The sequence below is a fragment of the Epinephelus fuscoguttatus genome, linkage group LG20 (genome assembly GCF_011397635.1).
Source record: "Epinephelus fuscoguttatus linkage group LG20, E.fuscoguttatus.final_Chr_v1".
In the NCBI taxonomy this organism is placed as follows: domain Eukaryota; kingdom Metazoa; phylum Chordata; class Actinopteri; order Perciformes; family Serranidae; genus Epinephelus; species Epinephelus fuscoguttatus.
The window spans coordinates 34,274,258-34,294,711 of record NC_064771.1 but is presented as its reverse complement, the minus strand read 5'-3'; the positions used below and the strand labels follow the sequence as shown (position 1 = coordinate 34,294,711).

At 43.2% G+C, this 20,454-nt stretch overlaps 1 protein-coding gene across 1 annotated transcript in view; it reads left to right on the top strand.

Moving 5' to 3' along the window:
* Nucleotides 1-20,454, top strand: part of LOC125881372 (cGMP-dependent protein kinase 1-like) — an 86,540-nt gene that overhangs the window by 5,508 nt on the left and 60,578 nt on the right. The window contains exon 2 of the mRNA XM_049564521.1: nucleotides 12,096-12,262. Coding sequence (XP_049420478.1) covers nucleotides 12,096-12,262 — 167 coding nt within the window. The remainder of the gene's footprint in view (nucleotides 1-12,095; nucleotides 12,263-20,454) is intronic.

Genomic DNA, 20,454 nt, shown 5'->3' with positions numbered 1-20,454 from the left:
TGGAGCCTTCAGTCTGCAGTGTAGTTTATACACTTCAGCAGCACTGGGCTTCACCATCAAAGAAAGTTTTTGTATGGAGCTCCCCCTCTGGGCAGCGACTGCCACACATAGAATCTAAATCTGTGGGAAACACTGGTGATCTATTAAATACTGCACATTATACTCTATGAAATTGGTTAAAGGGACAATCAAAAAAACCACATTTTTCCTTTTCCCTGTAGAGCTGTTTATTAGTCTGGAGCGTTTTGGTGTGAGTTGCTGAGTGTTTGAGGTATTGGAAGTAGAGATGTCTGCCTTCTCTCCAGTATGATGGAACTAGATGTCACTCAGCCTGTGGTGCTCAACGTGTCAAAAAAACAAAGTACAATTAAAAATAGGGCTGACCTGAATGCTTCAGAGCTTCAGCCATTGTCATGGTAATCGACATCACCACTAAACTGGTAGAGGAAATTAAAGGAAGATGGAGTGTCAGAGTCCTCAAAAATGGGTGCTTGGTTGGTGACTTCCGGCGTTAGACACTGACGAAAACAGGCATCCTTTCACATCGGCATGACACATGGCTGGTTGCCGACCAGTGGCATTAGGAGAAAATGCTGTGGGAGGGCTGATGGATGGGTCCAACAGCCACTGACTTTAACCTGATTGTAAAGCCAAACCCTGTTCTTTCTTCCCAAACCATGTGTGTTTGTTGTTGAAGAAAAAGTAAATTCACAGTGTTGTACTTATCTAATGCTTTTATTTTGAAAGAGACTGTATGCAAAATGTACATTTCCTGTTAAAACAGAAGTGTATTTTGAAAACTGACAATGCATGTAACAGGCTGAAGTTGACACGGCATCCCAGAATGTCAGCCAACACACCCAGGGTACCTTGGACGTCATATGTGGACGTGGAAAGTCCATGACCAAACATGGACATGTGATGAGGTCAGAGTGAAAATGAGTTGTCAGTGCAGTCATTGACAGTGAGGAAAAGGAACAGGTGAGATGAAATGTGTCCCGACCCACGGCGTTTAAAGTTAGTAATAACTTACAGAAACAATTCGTGCAATAGTCCACCTTCCACCTTCACCTTGAAGGTAATTATCACTGAAGCTTCAAAGCCCCAAAAATGGTATTTTTATAACAGCCCAAATTGAAAACTCCAGAATTCACCCTTCTGTCTGTGCAGTGATACCGTTGGCGGGTGTAGTTTGGTGAAAAGAAAATAGTTCCTACATGACACTGCTCATAACAAGGTCTGAGGTCTGGTCTCAAAACATGCTAGACTGATAAACAGCTCTACAGGTGAAAGAAAGACATGTATTTTTGATTTGGGGATGAACTGTCCCTTTAGATTGAGTTAAACTTGGATGGAAACTGCTCATGTGTTAGAATAAAATATAATCCAGGAGGTTTCCGCAGCAGCTGAAGAAGTCATGAGAGTGTCCTTCTTTGTGTGCTGTAAACACTGCAGCCTTCAGGACTCACTGTGTATATATACTCTAATTCAGAAGTCCCTTTATGTTTACATGTGAGCTGCAGCAAAACTGCAGGTAGGTGGAGAAACGTTTGCTGGGATTGAACCTGAGACCTTGATGTTGCAGTCCAGCCGCTGCGACTCCCACACAGCTAGTGAATGTGACAGACGAACTGTGATGTACCTGTTCAGTGTGTACCTGTGCAGCAGGTGGTCCTCCTCCCTCTGAGTTTGCTCATTAATCAGACAGCAGGAGGCTGCTTCAGTTGACTCTGATTCAGTTGATTCAGACATCGCTGGATTCGCTCGGTCTGATTAGAACAGTATTTTATTTATCTACCACAGTTTGGTCTGTGCTTGAATACATTTGTTTCAGCTTGTAGCCACAATGTTCTGACTGGTACTGACAATGGTTCTCCTTGAAACAGTGACATTTGTACTACAGTGTCTACTTACAGCAGGGCAATTCTACATGTAGTGGTCATCTTTCTACATTGATAGTTCTGGTCATAACATTTCTACTTCTAGCGATATAAACGTTTTTTGTCAACTCGTAGCATGTTGGTGAAGGTTCTCAGTCATCCAGGCTGTGGTAATCTTAAGTGCTATGTCATAGGCAACTAGATTTGCTTGTTCACCTCTCATCCAGGAGCGCCCCACACAGTTTATTCAACACTACTGAAGCTGCCCCTCATTTTGGAACCACCGCAGATTTGGTAATTATTCTGCTTTCAGCCATGTTTGTTGTTGCCGTTAGTAACAGTGTGACATCAATATATCAACATGTCAAAATATTATGAGTATCACAATATTAAATTTTCATACCATATTAAAAATTGTACTGATATTGTCATGAACGAGATATGATACACCTGAAGCAGGGAGGTGTGCTCTCTCCGCCTTAGGCTTTACTTGTACGCATGTGGAAGGGTGGAGAGTTGTGCTCTTTCCACCACAGACTTTCCAGGTTTTACACATATGTGTGTGGAAGGGCAGGTAGGTGTGTTCTCTCCACCTTAGGCTTTCCTTGTACGCGTGTGGAAGGGTGGAGAGTTGTGCTCTGTCCACCACAGACTTTCCAGGTTTTCCACATGTGTGTGGAAGGGCAGATAGGTGTGCTCTCTCCGCCTTAGGCTTTCCACATATGCGTGTGGAAGGGCAGAGACTTGTGCTCTGTCCACCACAGACTTTCCAGGCTTTCCACATATGCGTGTGGAAGGGCAGATAGGTGTGCTCTCTCCGCCTTAGGCTTTCCGCTTAGGTCCGAGGAAGGGTGTAGAGGGCCCAGAACAGAGCCACACAACCAAAGACAATACTGCAAATGGAAATAAAGTTTCCTTTGACAGAAGTGGTCCTGACTGACACACCAGTTTTGTTTGTACTTGTAGCAGTGACATTTCACTGGTGATGTCTCTACTTGGAACAATATTGCTTGTAGTTGTCGCAATGACAGTTTTGTTTGTGATCAGAGCATTTCTGCCTCTCGTGAAAATCTTTCCAGTTGAAACAATTTTGCGTCTACTTGTAACAATTTAATTTGGACTTGTTGGCATTTCTACTGGAGCGACATTATTTCTGGTTGGAACAATGGTTCCATTCCTAGTGATGATGTTTCTGGTAGCGATAACGGGATTTCCCACACTCATGATTAAAACATCTGCCGCCACCTTTTGATTTTCTTTTTTTGGAGCTTATAAATGTATTGATTTATTTGTAATGATATTTGTAGCAATGGAGTTTCTACTTGTAGTGATCTTACGATGATATTTCTTATTGTGGTTAATATATTTGGACTGATCATGATGATGTTTTTGTTGATGACATTTCTACTGACTCTACTCAGAAGTGAAATCCTAAATGACTGTAGTGCAGCGTTACATGCTGCGTTATGTGCACAAGCCCTCTGCTATGATCCATTTCTCAGAGCTCAGTAGAATATAATGTCTTTTTCTGTCTGTCCATGCCAGCAACAACAACCACTGTGTTGGTTTTAAATCTGCGTGGTGTGCGCCCACACACACACACACACACACACACACACACACACACACACGGCGCTACACAGGCAGATGACAGGGTTTCATTTGCCATCCCACCACTTGTCGCTGTCAGTGTCCTGCAGCTTGCCTGTGTGTGTGTGTGTGTGTGTGTGTGTGTATGTGTGTGTATGTGTGTGTGTTATTTTAAAACATAAATAAAGGTATTACAGTTGAGTGTGTGTGGGCTGTGATCACCCACCAGCTCTCCTGCTGTCTGCAGTAACGCTTCATAAGCATTTTTAGACGAGTTAATGATCAGCTGAGACTCAGCCGTCACAGATCTGCTGCTGAGAGAGGACTCTTATTTTGAAAGTGGGGATGATATCCTGTCTGTCAGACGCTTTTCATCCACAAGCATCATGAATATCACGAACCTCCGGAGAGCAGGAAACATGATCCTTATGAGGTTTCTACTGTCACGTTTCTACATGGAGTTCTAACATTTGTTCCTGCAACAAAGATTTTTCAAACCACAACAGTGATGTTTCTACTTTAGCTCTGAAGCACCAACTGTAGTGAAACTTGTCTCCTTACAGTGAGAACATTTTCTACTTGAAACACTCATATGTCTGCTTGTATCGAGGGGCGTGTACAGTATGTACAGAGCCCTTAGAGTCCCAAAAAAAAGTCCACACAAGTTCTTACCTTCTGTGCACACGATAAAAATACCTCCTTATCCTTCCTGACTGATTCTTCTCTAGTTTGGTCTTCTGCTAGTGTCCTTGTCACTACTGGTAGCATGAGGTGGGACCTGCAGCCCAGTCAGGTTGATACCAGATACCAGGAGACCGGCCGTTACACCAGGAGAGCTGGACAGGGCCGTAGAAGGGCATCAACCCGGCAGCAGGACCGCTATCTGCTCCTTTGTGTGAGGAGGAACAGGAGGAGCACTGCCACAGCCCTACAACATGACCTCCAGCAGGCTACTGGTGTGCATGTTTCTGACCACACTGTCAGAAACAGACTCCATGAGGGTGGCATGAGGGCCCCACGTCCTCTAGTGAGACCTGTGCTCACAGCCCAGCACCGTGCAGCTCCATCATTCACCAGGGAACACCAGAACTGGCAGGTCCACCATCGACACCCCGTTCTCTTCACAGATGAGAGCAGGTTCACACTGAGCACATGTGACAGGTGTTAAAGACTCTGGAGACACTGTGGTGAACGTTATGCTGCCTGTGACATCATCCAGCATAACTGGTTTGGTGGTGGGTCAGTGATGGTCTGGGAGGCAGATCCTTGGAGGGTCACACAGAAACCATGTAATTTCCAGTGCTACCCTGACTGCTGTTAGGCTGGTAGGTACCGGGAAGAAATCCTCTGAGCGATTGTCAGACCTTATGCTGGTGCAGAGGGCCCTGGGTTCCTCCTGGTGCAGAGGGCCCTGGGTTCCTCCTGGTGCAGTGGGCCCTGGGTTCCTCCTGGTGCAGGACAATACCCGGCCTCATGTGTCCAGAGTGTGTAGACAGTTCCTGGATGATGAAGGCAATGATGTCACTGACTGGCTCTCTCGTTCCTCTGACCTAAAACCAACTGAGCACCCATGGGGCGTTATGTATCGGTGCGTCCACCACAGACTGTCCAGGAGCTCACTAATGCCCTGATTCCCCCAGGACACCATCTATCGACTCATCAGGAGCCCAGATGTTGTCATTACTACATACGGGCAGGCGGGGGCCGTACAGCCTGTGATTTCAATTTTTCACTTTGACTTTCGGTGTGATTTTGAGTCCAGCCCTCAGTGGGTCGATGATTTTGGTTTCCACTGACCGTTGTTACGTCATTTCAATCATTCCTATCACTTTACCTTCTTCTTCCACATTAAAGCGAGCGTGGCAGTGTAGCATTAGCTTTCCAAAAAAACCTTTAAGATTCCACTTCATTCATACATTAATATATTATTCAACGTTCAGCATGCAGCACTCACATCCACAATTTCTTCAGAAACGGCATTCCCTAGTTTTATTTGGTTCCTTTATGTTTTCAGTTTGATGGAAGCTGTCCTGCAGGACATGAAAGTCTCTCTTGTTGCGTGGCGCTTTGTCTCTGTTCATTGTCTCTTTGTTTTTCCACTTGAATTACCTCCTTTTACATTTCAGTAATTTACTTTCTCTTTCTTTCTTTGTTGTTGTGCTTGTTCTTTTCCTGTGTACTTCATCTCATTTATGTTCTCACTTTTTCTCTTTTTAAATTCATCCTCTGTCTCCCTGTTAACTTTTTCCTCAGCATTCCTCCGTCTTCATTTTCCCCTCCTCCCCCTCTCCTCACTACCCTGTGACTCATGTAGTAATAAAATGAGGGTCTCCTTCGTCACTCCCCTCCATCAGGCCACAATGTGTCTTCATTCAAGTTAGTTTCCTCCAGAGTCCAATTTACATGCAGATACTGAAGCCAGGCTGAAATATTTCTTCCCCTGATTCACCAAAATAAAATCCAGCTCTAATAGATCCTCTCGGCGCTCGTCTCATCTATCGGATAAAATAAAACTATCAATCTATTCTTGGGTAGACCTTTAGGTGTTTTTGTCTCTTTACCACAGAGTTATCTCTCCTGCTCCAGAGTCTCTCAGCAGCCTCAGAGGGAAGTGTCAGCCGCCTCAGCTCAGATAATTCCCACAAAACCAATATTTCAAACGCAAATTTTATTTGGTCCAAACTGTCGGATGAGTTTCAAAGTTTAAGACATGAAAGACTGAGTCGAGGTGAAGCTGCACAGAGGATGTTTCCACCAATCAGCAGCCTCAGAGTCCCGCTCTGTGAAGATGTTTCTGTTTGCTGATGAATAAAATTCCTAACAATAATGAAACTAATGTTTCAAATGAACAGAAGTAGAAGATTGATTAGGTTCATTTTATCTTCTTTTTAGAATTGCTCAATATTTTCTTATCTTCAGACACTTTTTTGTCTGAAGATAAGAATAACAGAAGTAGTGATGGACATCTGTCAGCTGGGATCTATGGGGATAAACAGACCTCCTGTCTGTTTCTGTAAGCTGAAACCATTTCCCTCAGTGGAAACAAAGCTTTTATTTACTTTAATTTCACAGATAAGAAACAATAAATTGTGAAGACAATAAAGCCTCCACACACTGTTTGTGATTTATCCTGGCTGAAATATGAGCAGAGAAAATCTCTGCTAGTCGCTAGGCTAATTTATACAATGTAAAATGCCATAGGCTTGTGCTGATAATGTTAGCATGACAGAGTATTAGGGCCACATTGAATAAAGTCGTAATATTATGAGAAAAAAGTCGTAGTTTTTAAGGAAATAACCAACAACAAACAGAATGGGTTAGAGGATGAACCAGCTTGTGGCAGCTGCTCTTTGTCTCAGGTGTGTTGCCTCGACACATTTGGAGGCAGGGCTGGAGTGGGACTCATTTTCAGCCCTGGAGTTTCATGCCTCAGACCGGCCCACTTTAGATCACAGCCTATTATAACCTTACATGTTAAGTCTACAATAGCACACTGTTCTCGAAAGCCTCGTAATTCAGTGTATTTGTCTAAAATATTTCCAATTCAGTGCTAGTAAGGGTTGCTTCACAATGTAGATTTATGTCATGAGTGCACATCTCTAACATTATTCTTAACAACACAACATCCTTTTCAACAATATCAGAATCTATATTCTGTTCAAATAAGTAGTGCCCACTCTGGACTTGTGGGCTCATGGCTGGTGCTTGGTGCTGGATCTTGCTTCTCAGGGGCTACAAGACAAAGTTTCCCAGTTATGTGGCATTGCATCATACTATTATTTAAATTATATAATGTTATGTTATATGTTACAACGCCACACAATTCATTGACTTGATAATTAATTAACTTGAACCTTGGTGGTTGGAGATGTATGCGTAGTCAGACGCAGCTGCTGAGCTCCGTGGAGCCGTTGTCTCGACCTCAGGTGCCGCAGGGACTTCGGCGTTCTCCGTCCACTCTTCTGATGAGGAGGCGTGTCGGTGGTCGATTCCACAAATTGTTAGAGATGTGCGCGTAATCGGAGCGCAGCTCGCACAGCTGCGTGGAGCCAGTGTCTCCACCTCAGAGGGCGCCAGTGAAGGCGGCTCAGGGATAGCGGTAGCAGCATACGTGATACCCAGTGCCATGACTGAACACCGGCCCAATAAAAAAAATAACTGAACACCGGCACTCGTTTTCTGCTTAGCTCCCACATTAACGTTAGAAGTTATATTTTAGTTTGATGCTGGCCTGTACCTGCCGTCTGCAGCGTGCTGTGTTCACTTCACTAAATATTTCCAAAGAGCGCTTTTTCCTTTATCATTTTTGACCAAAACTGGCTGCTCTGATCCTCCTGCAGCCGTGCTGGCCATATTACAGCAACAGAAATGTGTGCATGCATGCACAGCAACGACAACAAGCCGGGTTGCAGTGAGGGCTCTGTGCCTGCCAGACGCTGCCTGCACAATGTGTGTCCGTCGGACCGGTTGCGCGCACCCGACAGGCGCTGAGGTGGCGTGCACTGTTAGTATTGATACTTTTGTAAATTAGTATTGTATCCGGATACAGCGTTTGAATATCGATACTTTTAACAACCCTAATTACGACTTTATTCTCGTAATATTATGGCTTTTTTCTCATTAAATTACGACTTTATTGTCATAATATTACGACTTTATTCTCAAAATCTCCTAATTTTTTTTCTTCAATATGGCCCTAATACTCCGTCATACGTTAGTATGTATTTGTAGGAAAAACGTGTTTAGCATAAGACACTTGTTTTGTCAGTGAACCTTGTGAGTTGTAATGGAGCCGAATTTTGTAACATTACCTTTGTTAAATGTTGCTGTTGTCATTGTTTACCAACTGTAAACTAAACACAGAAGACCTGCCTCTCAAATCATCCATTTGGACAGTGGTTAAAAAAAGAGATGACGTGGGGAGTTTTTCTGCTCTGAGTTGAAGTTTTTCCAACTTGACGAGTTCAAAGCACTCTGGCAAAAACACCAGGCGCCTAGAGCGCAGAAACACCAGGTGTGTAGCAACACAAAAAACAGCAAGCAAAAAGTTTCATTCTCATTAAAAACAATTACAAAAAGCCGCCTCCAGCTGCTGAAACACTTTGGGCCTTTGATAAAACATCTCATTTACTGAGGCCAAAAGCAGGTAGAAAGTCAAAAACAGAAAACCTATCCAGAACAGTCATCATTCTGAGGTTCAGGCATGAGAACACATACTTTAATAATTAATTATTACTATTATTACAGTCCTTTTTTATCAGTTGTTTTATGTCCCAGCGCAGTGATTGTTTGTGACATGCCGTTTTTGGCTTTGTGTGAACTCACCAAATGTAGATATGTGTGTTTTGGTGTGTTTTTTAAAATAGATTTATAGATTGAATTCTGCCGTCCTGAAGGAGTGGAAAGAGTTTCCAGATGGAGCTGGAGCTCTGGAGTTTGTTCCAGATTAACTCTTTGATAATCAGGTGTGAACAGGCTTCTGCTGGATCAGTCACAGTCTGAACTGTTCTCAGGTCTGTTAAACCCTCTGAAGCTCCTCAGGAGACTTCAGTGGTCACATTTTTTTTTTCTGAGCCTCTGAAAGTTAATCTGTGATTCAGTCGACAGCTGAGAGTGGATTTTTGGACTATTTGTTTTCCCCTCTTCATCTTTCCTTCTCTCTGTTTCTTTCTATTTCAATTAAAATGTGTTTTATTGAGTCGGCAGGAAGGAAACCTCTGGCTCCGCTGTGATCTCCTCCTCTCCTCTCTCTGTCTCATACAGCTCAGTGTTTGATGACGGAGGCTCAGCTGCTTTTCATTTGTCCATGTTTGAAGGAGGAAGGAGCTCCTCATCTCTCCTCGGCTCTGGAACTGGAATATACTGCAGATATCTGAGTGTTCGTGTCATGTGAGGCACCAGCTGCTGACGAAATATGTAATTACAAGACACTAATTGAGAATCTACATTAATTTACTCCGGAGAAGACAACAATCAAACTCAATTTTAGATTTAATGTGTGATTGTTTATCAGGATAAACTCTGACCAAAGCAGAGGGTGAATCTCTGAACTAAACTTAGAAGTAGCGACATCTCTTTATTATTTAGTAATTTAAAACAGGTTTGGGTGAGTTTGTTTTGCAATCAAAAGGGAGGATAGAAGTTTTAAATGAGAAAAAACAACTGACCTTTTGCTGAACAGCTGAAACTATGTTGAGACTTTCAAAGTGAAACCAGAACTTACAGGTTCTGTTTAAGAAGGAAACATCATTCAAAATCCCACTGACATTTGTAACACTAATAGTAACTACAGATCCAGTCCTGGAACAGAGACTCTCAGCAGTGTGTCAAATGGCTCACTTCATACGTGTAGTTGGTCTCACCTGGCAGCTGTAGCTCCGCCTCTCTTTCCTTCCATGCTTCGTTCTTCTTTATGCGATCATGGTCAGAGCTGGAGGACACGTCACAAGGCTTCACAAGGTTTTCCTCACATTTCTTTTCGCGCTTTAGTTTTGCCTCCATGGCGAGCTGCTGTCCGCCATGTTTGTTTGGGTCATTTCATGCTGCATTTCTATTGGTTGGTTAGTAGACGTTGGTGGTAACAGCAGTCACACTGTCAGAATTTTATCCCAGGGTACATAACTCCTTGAGATCAGGTGGAGAGATCCACCAATCAGTCCTCTCAGGAGGAAATCCAGGAAGAGGAAGGTTATCTAAGTGTGGGAGTGGCCTATTTGAATCCCTTTTATTTGAGACCGTGCTGCAAGGTGAGTGTGTTTGCTGATCCTGTGAGTTATCTGTCTCCTTTAACTTTAGCTTATATTGTAGTTATGCTATGTAGCGTGTGAAATAGAGTATGGTGAATGTGCTAGGAAAGGTAGTGTCGGCACTGTCTCTACCTGGAGCTCGCATGAACGGAGCCTGGGTTTGGTTGAAGGTGGCAGTGCTGTTTGGGCTGAGAAAGCCATGTGTAAGTAAGGTAAAGGAGGTTGTTGGGTTGGTGCGGGGAGCAGTGAGACCTGGCATTAGGGGAGTGTCTCTGGGACGCCAGAGATCACTGTCTAGCCTCCTGCAGGTGTTGTGGGACCAACTAGACGAAACACTGGTGAAAGGAGGTTCCCACCTGATAAGCCTTGCCATAATAGCTTATCACAGGGCTTAGGAGGTTATTCACTGAGTGCTGATCCTTTCTCTGGAGCACAAACTTCTTGTGTTTTTTTTAACTGTCCTGAATATAGGGCTGTTGAGTTCAGTGTTTTAAGCAAATAATAGCCTGGGCTACTAATAGAAGTTTTACGGTAATTCTCTTTAAGCCAGATTCCTGTGTTATGTAACTTACAAATAGTAACATTAAACAGTTTTTGTATTGTTTTAGCTGACAGGAGTGAAAATTAGTCATCATCATTTTTGTTGCAGTTTCAGAACGATGAAGACAGTTGATGTATGATGGAGGATCGACAGAAGGATTTTTTCCTCTTAAATACCCAAATGTTTTTCCCAAATGACTTGCAGGTCTTTTTAAGGCAGGCTTCAAAAACAGCACATACAGCTGCAGTAAATGGTTAATGAAAATCTCTGCAGTGGAGCGTTCCCCCAGACCCCCTTAGATTTCTGCTGACCCCTGAACGTTCACAACGCCTGGTTCTGCCCCTCCGAATTGTGGATTCAGTGTTGGCACCTGTAGACGAGCACTAATGAGTCCTGGACTGAATGCTGTTTATCCAGGAGAGGAGAGTGTGTGAGGCTGCAGCAGACAGGTGTGTGTGAGGGGCAGACAGGTGGTGGTTTTCACCGTGGGCCGACTCTCTGACATTAAGCTGCTGATGAAGACAGACGGTGAAACCAGCCGAGAAAACATCAGTAAATGTTAAAGTTATGAATCAAACTGTCGGCTGTCATCGACCAGAAGGGCTGACGGAGACTCAGTTTACTTTCAGATTGTCTTTACTGTCAGACGAACGCGCCAGAAGAAGGAGATATGAAGCAGGTTGTTCACTTCTGTGTGTGTGTGTGTGTCTGTGTGTGTGTCAGTGCAGATTTTACCAGCCCGCTGTGGCTACACATTTAGACAAATAAAGGCGTGTATCCATTAGAGACCTGGTCTGGTTCTGAGTTCTTCAGATGTATAAAACCAGGTTGTTGGCTACCTTAAATCGCATGTCCTTGATTACCCTGTGAGGTGTTTATGTTAGTCTGTAAGGACAAATTATACTGAGTTTTTTGCTTTGTTTTTGTTGTTATTTATTTCCCCTTTTATCAAGGATCACACCAAGACTTTACCCTCTGATTTAATCCAGGGAGTTAAATTCCTTTATTTTATTTTATTAAACAGCATTTATATTTCAACATTAAAATGGCTAAAAACACTGAGACCAGTGTTACATGTAGCTGAGTTGTGTACTGACTTTAAAGTTTCCAACAATGTTCAAACCCAGAGAAATCTGTCATTTTAATAAAGGACACAGTCCGTGTCATCCGTCACCTGTCAGTGGTGTCATAGTCTGACTCACAGGATGTACACTGTGGCTGTTAACCTGCAGTCGGGTCACTGATTTCAGCAGCCTCCTCTCGTCCTTCTGCTATCTGTGTGTTACTGTTTCAAAATCCCCTTCACCAGAAAACTCCTCTCCTCTCCTCTCCTCTCAGGTCGAAGGAGCTGATAAAGGACGCCATCTTGGATAATGACTTCATGAAGAACCTGGAGCTGTCTCAGATCCAGGAGATCGTGGACTGTATGTACCCGGTGGATTATGGGAAAGACGCCTGCATCATCAAGGAGGGCGACGTGGGCTCTCTGGTCTACGTGATGGAAGGTGAGCAGAGCTCGTCACAGTCGGGCTTGTTTTGAGTCTTGCCTTGATAATGAGGAGTCTTTGTCTCAGTCTTTCCAGTCGGACACTGTGAGGGATTCAGTTTTCTTCTTCTTGAGACAATAAAAGCAGAGCTGAACTTGACTGTGCAGGTCTTCAGCAGGTCTTGACCTGGACTTGTCTTAGTTTCTGAGTCCGACCTCTCAAAGTCTGGACGGCTTGTTGCCCCAATCCAGAGTACTTTTTTCTCACACAAATTTGGGTATGTCTAAAGAGGTTTTTTTGTCTCCTGGATGTGTCCTCTGGATTGTTTGACTCAGACTTGTCTTGATTATGAGCGTTTTTCTACTCAGTTTTTGACTCAATGGTTTTATTTTGCCGTGGACCAAGACTTTTCTGTCCCCTTAGGTTTAAACTGATCAGATTTCGGTTCTCAAAAGTCAAGGTCACTCTGACCTAATCTGTCTCACTTTTGTGAATGCAATATCACAGGGACGCCTTAAGGGTTTTTTTTTTTTTTTTTTTTTAATTTGGCACAAACATCCACCTGGACTCAGCATTTTTCAAATTAGATTTTGATGGTGAAAGGTCACTGTGACCTTGTATCTGTCTCATTCTTGTAAACTTGATATCTCAAGAACACCATGACAGAGTTTTCCAAATTTGGCACAAACATCCACTTGGACTCAATGATTAAACTGATCAGATTTTGGTTCTCAAAAGTCAAGGTCACTGTCACTCAGTTTTTGACTCAATGGTTTTATTTTGCCGTGGACCAAGACTTTTCTGTCCCCTTAGGTTTAAACTGATCAGATTTCGGTTCTCAAAAGTCAAGGTCACTCTGACCTAATCTGTCTCACTCTTGTGAACGCAATATCTCAAGAACACCTCAAAGGACTTTTTAAAAAATTGGTCAAAAATGTCCACTTGACTTAATGATTTACCAATTGGAATTTGTAGGTAAAAGGTCAAGGTCACTGTGGTCTTGCATCAGTCTCATTGCCATAAAACGATATCTCAAGAACACCTCAAGGGAGTTTTTCAAATTTGGCACAAATGTCCACTTCGGCTCTACAATTAACTGATTTGATTTCAGCAGTCAAAAATCAAGGTCACTGTGACCATGTCTGACTCGCACTTGTGAATGCAATATCCCAAGAACACCTTAGGGGATTTAAAGAAAACAATGGGCACAAATGTGTTATTTCTACTTCTTTTATCTTGTCTTGTCTTATCTAAATGTCTAACAGGATAAAAAAAAAATGAAGGTCAAAATGTCAAAGGTCAGCTTGACTGTGACATCATCATGTTTTAACGTCATATCTCAGGAACAGAAGGGGAGACATTTGGTCAGATACTGAATTGGTGACTCTAATCTTGAAACTGTGCTGATTGTATAGATCTTCTGTGTGTGAAGAATCCATGTTTTCACTAACATGGATGGAGACTGTCAGAGGTTCGTGGAGTCGTATATTTCTAGTTTCTGACTCAGACCTGTCAGAGTCTTGGAGGTTTTTTTGTTTCCATCATGAGGATTGCTTGCAGTTTCTGGGTTTTTTTCTTTTACTTGGACATTTCTCGTTCTGCAAAGCTTTTAGATGATGACTTGTTCCGGCCTTGAAGCTTTATGACTTGGACTTGAGGATTTCTGAGGGTTTTCTGACTCTAGATTGTCTTTATCTTTTTGTCTCAGGGTTTTCAAACATGGAATTTTTTCACTCTCAAGCGCTTATATAGTTACCCTGTGGACAAAACATTAACACAGTCTGAATAATCCTGTCTGAGTGCAGGAACTAATATTTCTGAGTGGCAGATCTTTGGTTTCTATTTGAACATGAAAAGGTTGATGAGGTCTGACTCTTGGAGATTGCTAGATGGTGTTCAAGCTGCAGGCAAGCGATCAGTCTCAAACTAAAACGGCCAGTTTGGTTTTGCAGCTGTAAATGATGAAGACTGAAAAAGACCTGGAGGCTCAGACACTAAATAAACTCTGTAACATAGAAGAACTGTTGAGTGAGCAAATCAAACCTCAGAACAGAAAAGAGGATTTGAAGGAAACACAGATGTTAACTCCCATGTTTGATGTATTCAGTTACACTTAAATTGTAGGGTCTTTTCAATATTAAATTTCCCTGAAACAAGTTCACATGATGATGTTTTGAATATGTTTGTGAAGGTGGAGAAACTTTTTTAGAAACCTGCCCTGTGTTTCTCAGTTTTCACCAGCAGATGATTTCATAAAATTGGAAATGTGAGCGACCTGGAAACCTTTTCTTTAAAATGAATAACTTAAATATGCGCAGAGGCTCTGAGCTTTGTGACCTTTGCAGCCGAAACAGAAAAGTGTGAGAAGTTGCTGCAGAAGTTTCCTGCAGCTCAGCGCGACCTTTAGGACGAAGCTCTGTCAGCTGCTGGTCGTCTTCCAGGGACGTATTGCGTAACTTGTCAGAGCGCCTGAAGGCTGCTGAACGCTCACCTGAAACACAGCTGCACTTTGGATTCCTTCATCATCGTCTCTCCTCTGTCACTGAGCTGCCTCGCTCAGTTCACATCACATTCGGTTAAAAAAAAAAGTGTCATACTTTCACAGATATTACTTTTTGCTACAGTCAGCTGATAACCTTCTAGCTACAGAATATTAAAGGTACACTTCACCCTCTGAAAGGTCACTTGTATATCAGTTACTCACCCCGTGCTACTTTGATTTCCGAAAGTAAATGCTTTTTCTCACATGCCTCCACGGTAAACAAAAAAGCCAAAATTTGAGAAAATTCGTAATGAATTGAAGTCATTGGGGTCCATGTTTAACAGTTTACAATCTCTCAGACAACTTGTGCAGCACAATCCAATCGTTTATCCAGTCATATACTCAGGACTTGACAAACAGACCTTTCTGACTGGGAACTGAACTGAACTGAACTGAACTGAACTGAACTGAACGTGAAACTTATCTCTGCTCTCTTCAAAGCTAACTACAGTGGAATCCATCCACCCATATTCAACTGCTTATCCGCAGCTAGGTTGTGGAGGCAGCAGGCTGAGCAAAGCACCCCAGACATCCCTCTCCCCAGCACCTTCCAGCTCCTCCTGGAGGATTCCGAGGTGTTCCCAGACCAGATGAGTCTCCATTGTAGATGCTAGTTGGAAATGTAGATGGCTCGCAGCTTCCTGTTTAAAATAGTTACGTTTGCGTGAATGTAACCGACGCGGTGATGTAGTGAGTGGTGTCCCAATTCATAGGGAATGATTTCTACCCCTACCCCTCGCTGCTTCTTTTCGAGGGCCAAGGGGTAGTGGGCAAGGAGGGGTATTGGGGTTGGGCCATATAATCCCTCCAGTGTGTTCTGGGTCTGCCCCGGGGCTTTCTACCAGGGGGATGTGCCCAGGAGGATCCAGATCAGATGCCTTAACCACCTCAACTGACCCCATTAAGGCCCAATCCCAATACCCCCCCTTGTCCACTACCCCTTAACCCTCGAAATGAAGCAACGAGGGGTAGGGGTTGAAATCTTTCCCTAGGAATTGAGACACCACTCACTACGTCACCGCGTTGGTTATGTTCACACATATGTAACTATTTTAAATAGGAAGCTGCGAGCCATCTACATTTCCAACCGGCACCTACCATGGAGTCTCATTCCTACCAATCACGTTTGCCGCATTCATCATGCTTTGTTTGATGAACGACAGACGACAGGGGACTTCTGCTAGCTAGCTAGCCAGCTAACATTACGAGGCAGCATAGTTATACTAGCTGGCGTGTTATCATAATGTGAAAAGTCCGACAATTTTGCAGAACAGGACAGATGACAGACGCCAGATAGTGCGAGCTAGCTAGCTAGCTAGCTAACAAGCAACCTGACGACGGTAACGTTAGCTACGTATGAACTTTTATCCCCATCTCTTGCTCGGTGGTAGCCATGGTGACATCTACCCCTCACTGGCAAATCAGCATCTGAAATCCCTCGCTCCGAAGTGCTAGTTTCATACCCACTACCCCTCGTCATGCCCCCTACCCCTATACGCAAAAAGGATTTGGGACACCACTACCCCTCACGGGAACGCACAAATGTAGGGGTAGGGCTAAGGGGGGGTATTGGGACTGGCCCTAAATGTGAAGGAGCAGTGGCTCTACTCTGAGCTCCCTCAAAATGTCTGACTCCTCCCCCTACCTCTAAGGCTGAGCCCAGACACCCTACAGAGGAAACTCATTTCAGCCACTTGTATTCACGACATCATCCTTTCGGTCACTACCTAGAGCTCATGACTATAGGTGAGGGTTGGGATGGAGATGGACCAGTAAATTCAAAGCTTTGTCTTCTGGCTCAGCTCCCTCTTCACCGCCATAGTCCAGTGCAGCACCTGAATCATTCAAACCGCAGAACCATTTCATCTTCATTCAGATAAGTGAAACACTTAGTATCTCTGGGTCTGACTTCAGTGGCCGGCGCAAAATCACAAATGTCCCTGTCTAGAGTCAGTGTTTGGTTTGTCTGTTCTGGGCTACTGTAGAAACATGGCGATCTGGATGAAGACCTGACCCCTAAGTAGATATAAACAGTTCAGAATCTTTAATTCTTCACTCTACACAAACAGTATTTATAATGTTTAATAAATGGCATTAGCTCCCTAAATACCTGACGAGACACAGCAGGTCAGTAATCATATCAGAGAGTCGTTTGGTGTTCAGTGTTTTGCTGGAGGACACTTGGACAGGAGGCAAGGATCAAACCGCCGACCCTGAAGCTTCTGTATTTACTCTGAGCTCTAGGGTTGTATTTATAGCTGTGTTTGAGGTTAGTGTCTTATATAAGAAGCCTGTTTGGTAACGTGATCCTCCCACTTAAAACATAGGTTGGAGTTGGTGTGTCTGCAGTCACAGGACAGTTTAAATTGTGTGTTTGTGTTTTAACAATATTATTATTCGTTCAGCTTCTCTTTATATGAAGGCAGTCAGTACAGATGTGTTCAGGTGGAGAAAGTTTTTATGGATAAAAGAAGTTCCTGTAGGTGCTTCAGTGAAGAGTTAAAAGTCTCATCAGGTGTCAACATGTCCTTTCAGACTGGACCTTTAAAGCTGTCAACAGTCAGACTGTCATGTTTTATTTTTTGGGCCATTCTTTAATCTTTTTGTCTCAGTGTTTCTGGACTCGACAACAATCCTCCAGATGGCCAATCCTCCGTGTCGGTGGGTGGCAGCGAGTGGTGTGAACAAACTGATGACATTTATATCGAAGTAAAAGCTGCTGGTTAGATCACACTCATGCTGAATTCAAGAGTGAGTCCTCACGATCTGAGAAATATATTTTTTATAGATTTCATACAGCAGGGATGTGACCTAATTAACAAATCAATGTTAAAATGACTGGTTTTGGAATGGAGTCTGGTGTGGGCAGGCGAGGGTTCAGACAGATTGTTTACGACTAATAATAGTGTGTGTATGTTTGGCCTGATGGTATCATGGTGATGTCATCAGACTACAAATGTCTAAATCTGTGTTACAAACAGGAGGTGTGACTGTTTACCAGGCAGTGAGGCTCTGATGAAAGACCACTAACCAGGGGCATTGTGGGAAATGTAGGATCCAGATTTGAAGTGCTCTGTTTTTAAGATGTTTTTCACATGAACAACTTCTCAGTTATAAATGAAGCCAGAGGAGGGACCAAGTCATTGATTTGCAAGTCCCAAGTAGGTCTCAAGTCTTTGCAGTCAAGTCCCAAGTCAAGACTGTTGAGTTCCAAGTCTTGTCCTCACCAAAGAGTAATTTACAGCGGCATGCAAAAGTCTGGGCACCCGTGGTCCTACTGTGAGTAGTTAAGTAGAAGATGAACTGGTCTCCAAAAGGTATGAAGTTAAAGGTGAAACATGAAAAGGGCCTGAAGCCCTTCTTCTAGACCCTGTTTGTATCCAGCTCAGAGTCTTTGAGTTCTTGTTTGGAGGATTTCCTCTTGGGTCGTCTTCATGCTCTGCTCTTTGAGCTCTATCCACAGATGTTTAACGATGTTTAGGTCGGGGGACTGTGAGGGGCGTGGCCTAACCTTCAGCTGGCTCCTCTTGAGGTCGTCCATTGTGGATTTGGAGGTGTGTTTAGGATCATTGTCCTCTCTTCATCTTCAGCTGTTTTACAGATGCTGTGATGTCTGGAATTTAACCTTTGTCTCATCCATCCACCCCTGTTCGTAACAGGTGGACAGGTGTCCCTTTGTCTCACTGTGTCCAGAAAGTGTCCTCAGGACTTGTTTCCAAAAAGCATCAGGCTTGTCTCGATGTTCCTTCACAAACTTGTGAGTCTGAATGTAGTGGTGAGGACACAGGAAAGGTTTTCTTGTGATGACTCTTCCATGAAGGTCACACCTGTCCAGGTGTGTCTGCACAGTAGAACAGTGCACCACCACTCTTCCTTTCTAACAATCCTACGAGCAGCTCTCTCACAAAGTTTTCAGCTTGACCTCCACAGTTCCTGTTAACTGCCATTTCTTAATGACATGACCAACCGAGGAAACAGCTCCCTGAAAACAAGCTTTTGGTTAGTGCTCCTTTCCTTTCCTTTTTTTGTTTTTTTAAAAAAAATGTATAAAACCAAAAACAATACACATATCTAAAATGTTGAAAAGCATGTTTCATCTTGAACTTCATGTCTACTTACTGTACTGTTCAAAGTAAGTAAAATTTTGACCAGAGGTGCCCAAACTTTTGCAGCCACCGTAAACATACAAAAATCATTTGTTAAAACAAGTTGTTAAGCTAATGTTAGCTAACCATTAGCTAGCTACGTAGGTTGATATTAGCCTTGACTATATAATATTTAACAAAGCTGGAAGCTGTTGCGTTTTCATTTGTCACCTTTGGTTTTTGTTGACCACTGCATGGTGTTTCGACGAGAACTACTTTCTCTTCGGTAGCTTTCTTTTCAACTGGTGTTCATTAACACCACGTTAGTTCTTCATGGTTCTCTCCTGAAACTTGACTGGATGCTGTCAGATGTTGGATTAGTTCAAACAAAGTGGATCTGGAGAATCAAGTATCGACTCGCTGGGAATGAATAACATATTAGCTCAGTCAGGACCTGTAGTCAAAGAAAACATATGTGGGCCTACGTGGCCACCTTAAGGTGGAGAGAGCCCACCTCCCTGCCCTTCCATGCGCCTACACGGAAAGTCTAAGGCAGGGAGAGCAGCAGCAAATAGCCCCAGGAACAGAACAGAGCAGCATCAATGACAAACAGAAATGACACTGATGAGTCAGACACAGCATGAAAAGGAGGAGCTGGGGTGGAGGCAGGTTGCAAAGCAGCTTGCAGAGGAAGCAGCAACAGTAGGCAGGGCAGAGCAGTTTAAATAGGGCGCCCTGAATGAGATTTGGTTGCATAGAAAGAAACCATGTGATCTATCAGCTGACTCCTTTCATCAATCAGCTGATCCATCAGTTGATTGGGCTCTTGGAGATCAGCTGATATAGCTGGGATGTGACCTGAGCGTGACATCACGCCCTGTCTGAACCAACACTATGCCCAATTTATTATAAGTTTGTACCAATATATCACATAAACTCTTCACACTGGACCTTTAATAATCTGAATCTGTGAAGTTTGACTGCAATGAACAGCACAATATCTCCCTCTGAGATGTGCTGTCGTAGCAGTGTAAAGTAGCAGACAATAACACTGCTCGTTAAGTACTTGAGTAAATGTAATTAGTTACTTTCCACCACTGCAGCGACCTTAATAAAGTGAAATATTAAATCACATCCAGCTGCTTGTTTTCCATCTGAAACACGTCTCTGTGATTTGTTTCTAAACTGTAAACAGTTGTTGACATCCCATAATGTCAAGATGTGGCATTAAAATCAAAAGTAAGAAGTTTCCTCCTCATCAGCCAGATGTGAGTGACGACGGTGAGGTTAAAATCACGATGCAGAGGTTTTTAAAATTTAGTTATGTAGAAGAAAGAAAAAAAATAAAACCGAACAGATTTTAAATTGATTACAACAACAGAGCAGATTAATGTTCTGATTATTAGATCATCATCCACAGTGTGTGTGTGTGTGTGTGTGTGTGTGTGAGTGAGTGTGAGTTGGGGGTGCAGATGGTTTATAAATATAACGACTTCTGTCACAGGAAGAGGAAGTGATTCCTAAAAACAGACCACGATCAAGATTTGATAGTGTGTGTGTGTGTGTGTGTGTGTCATTGTTGG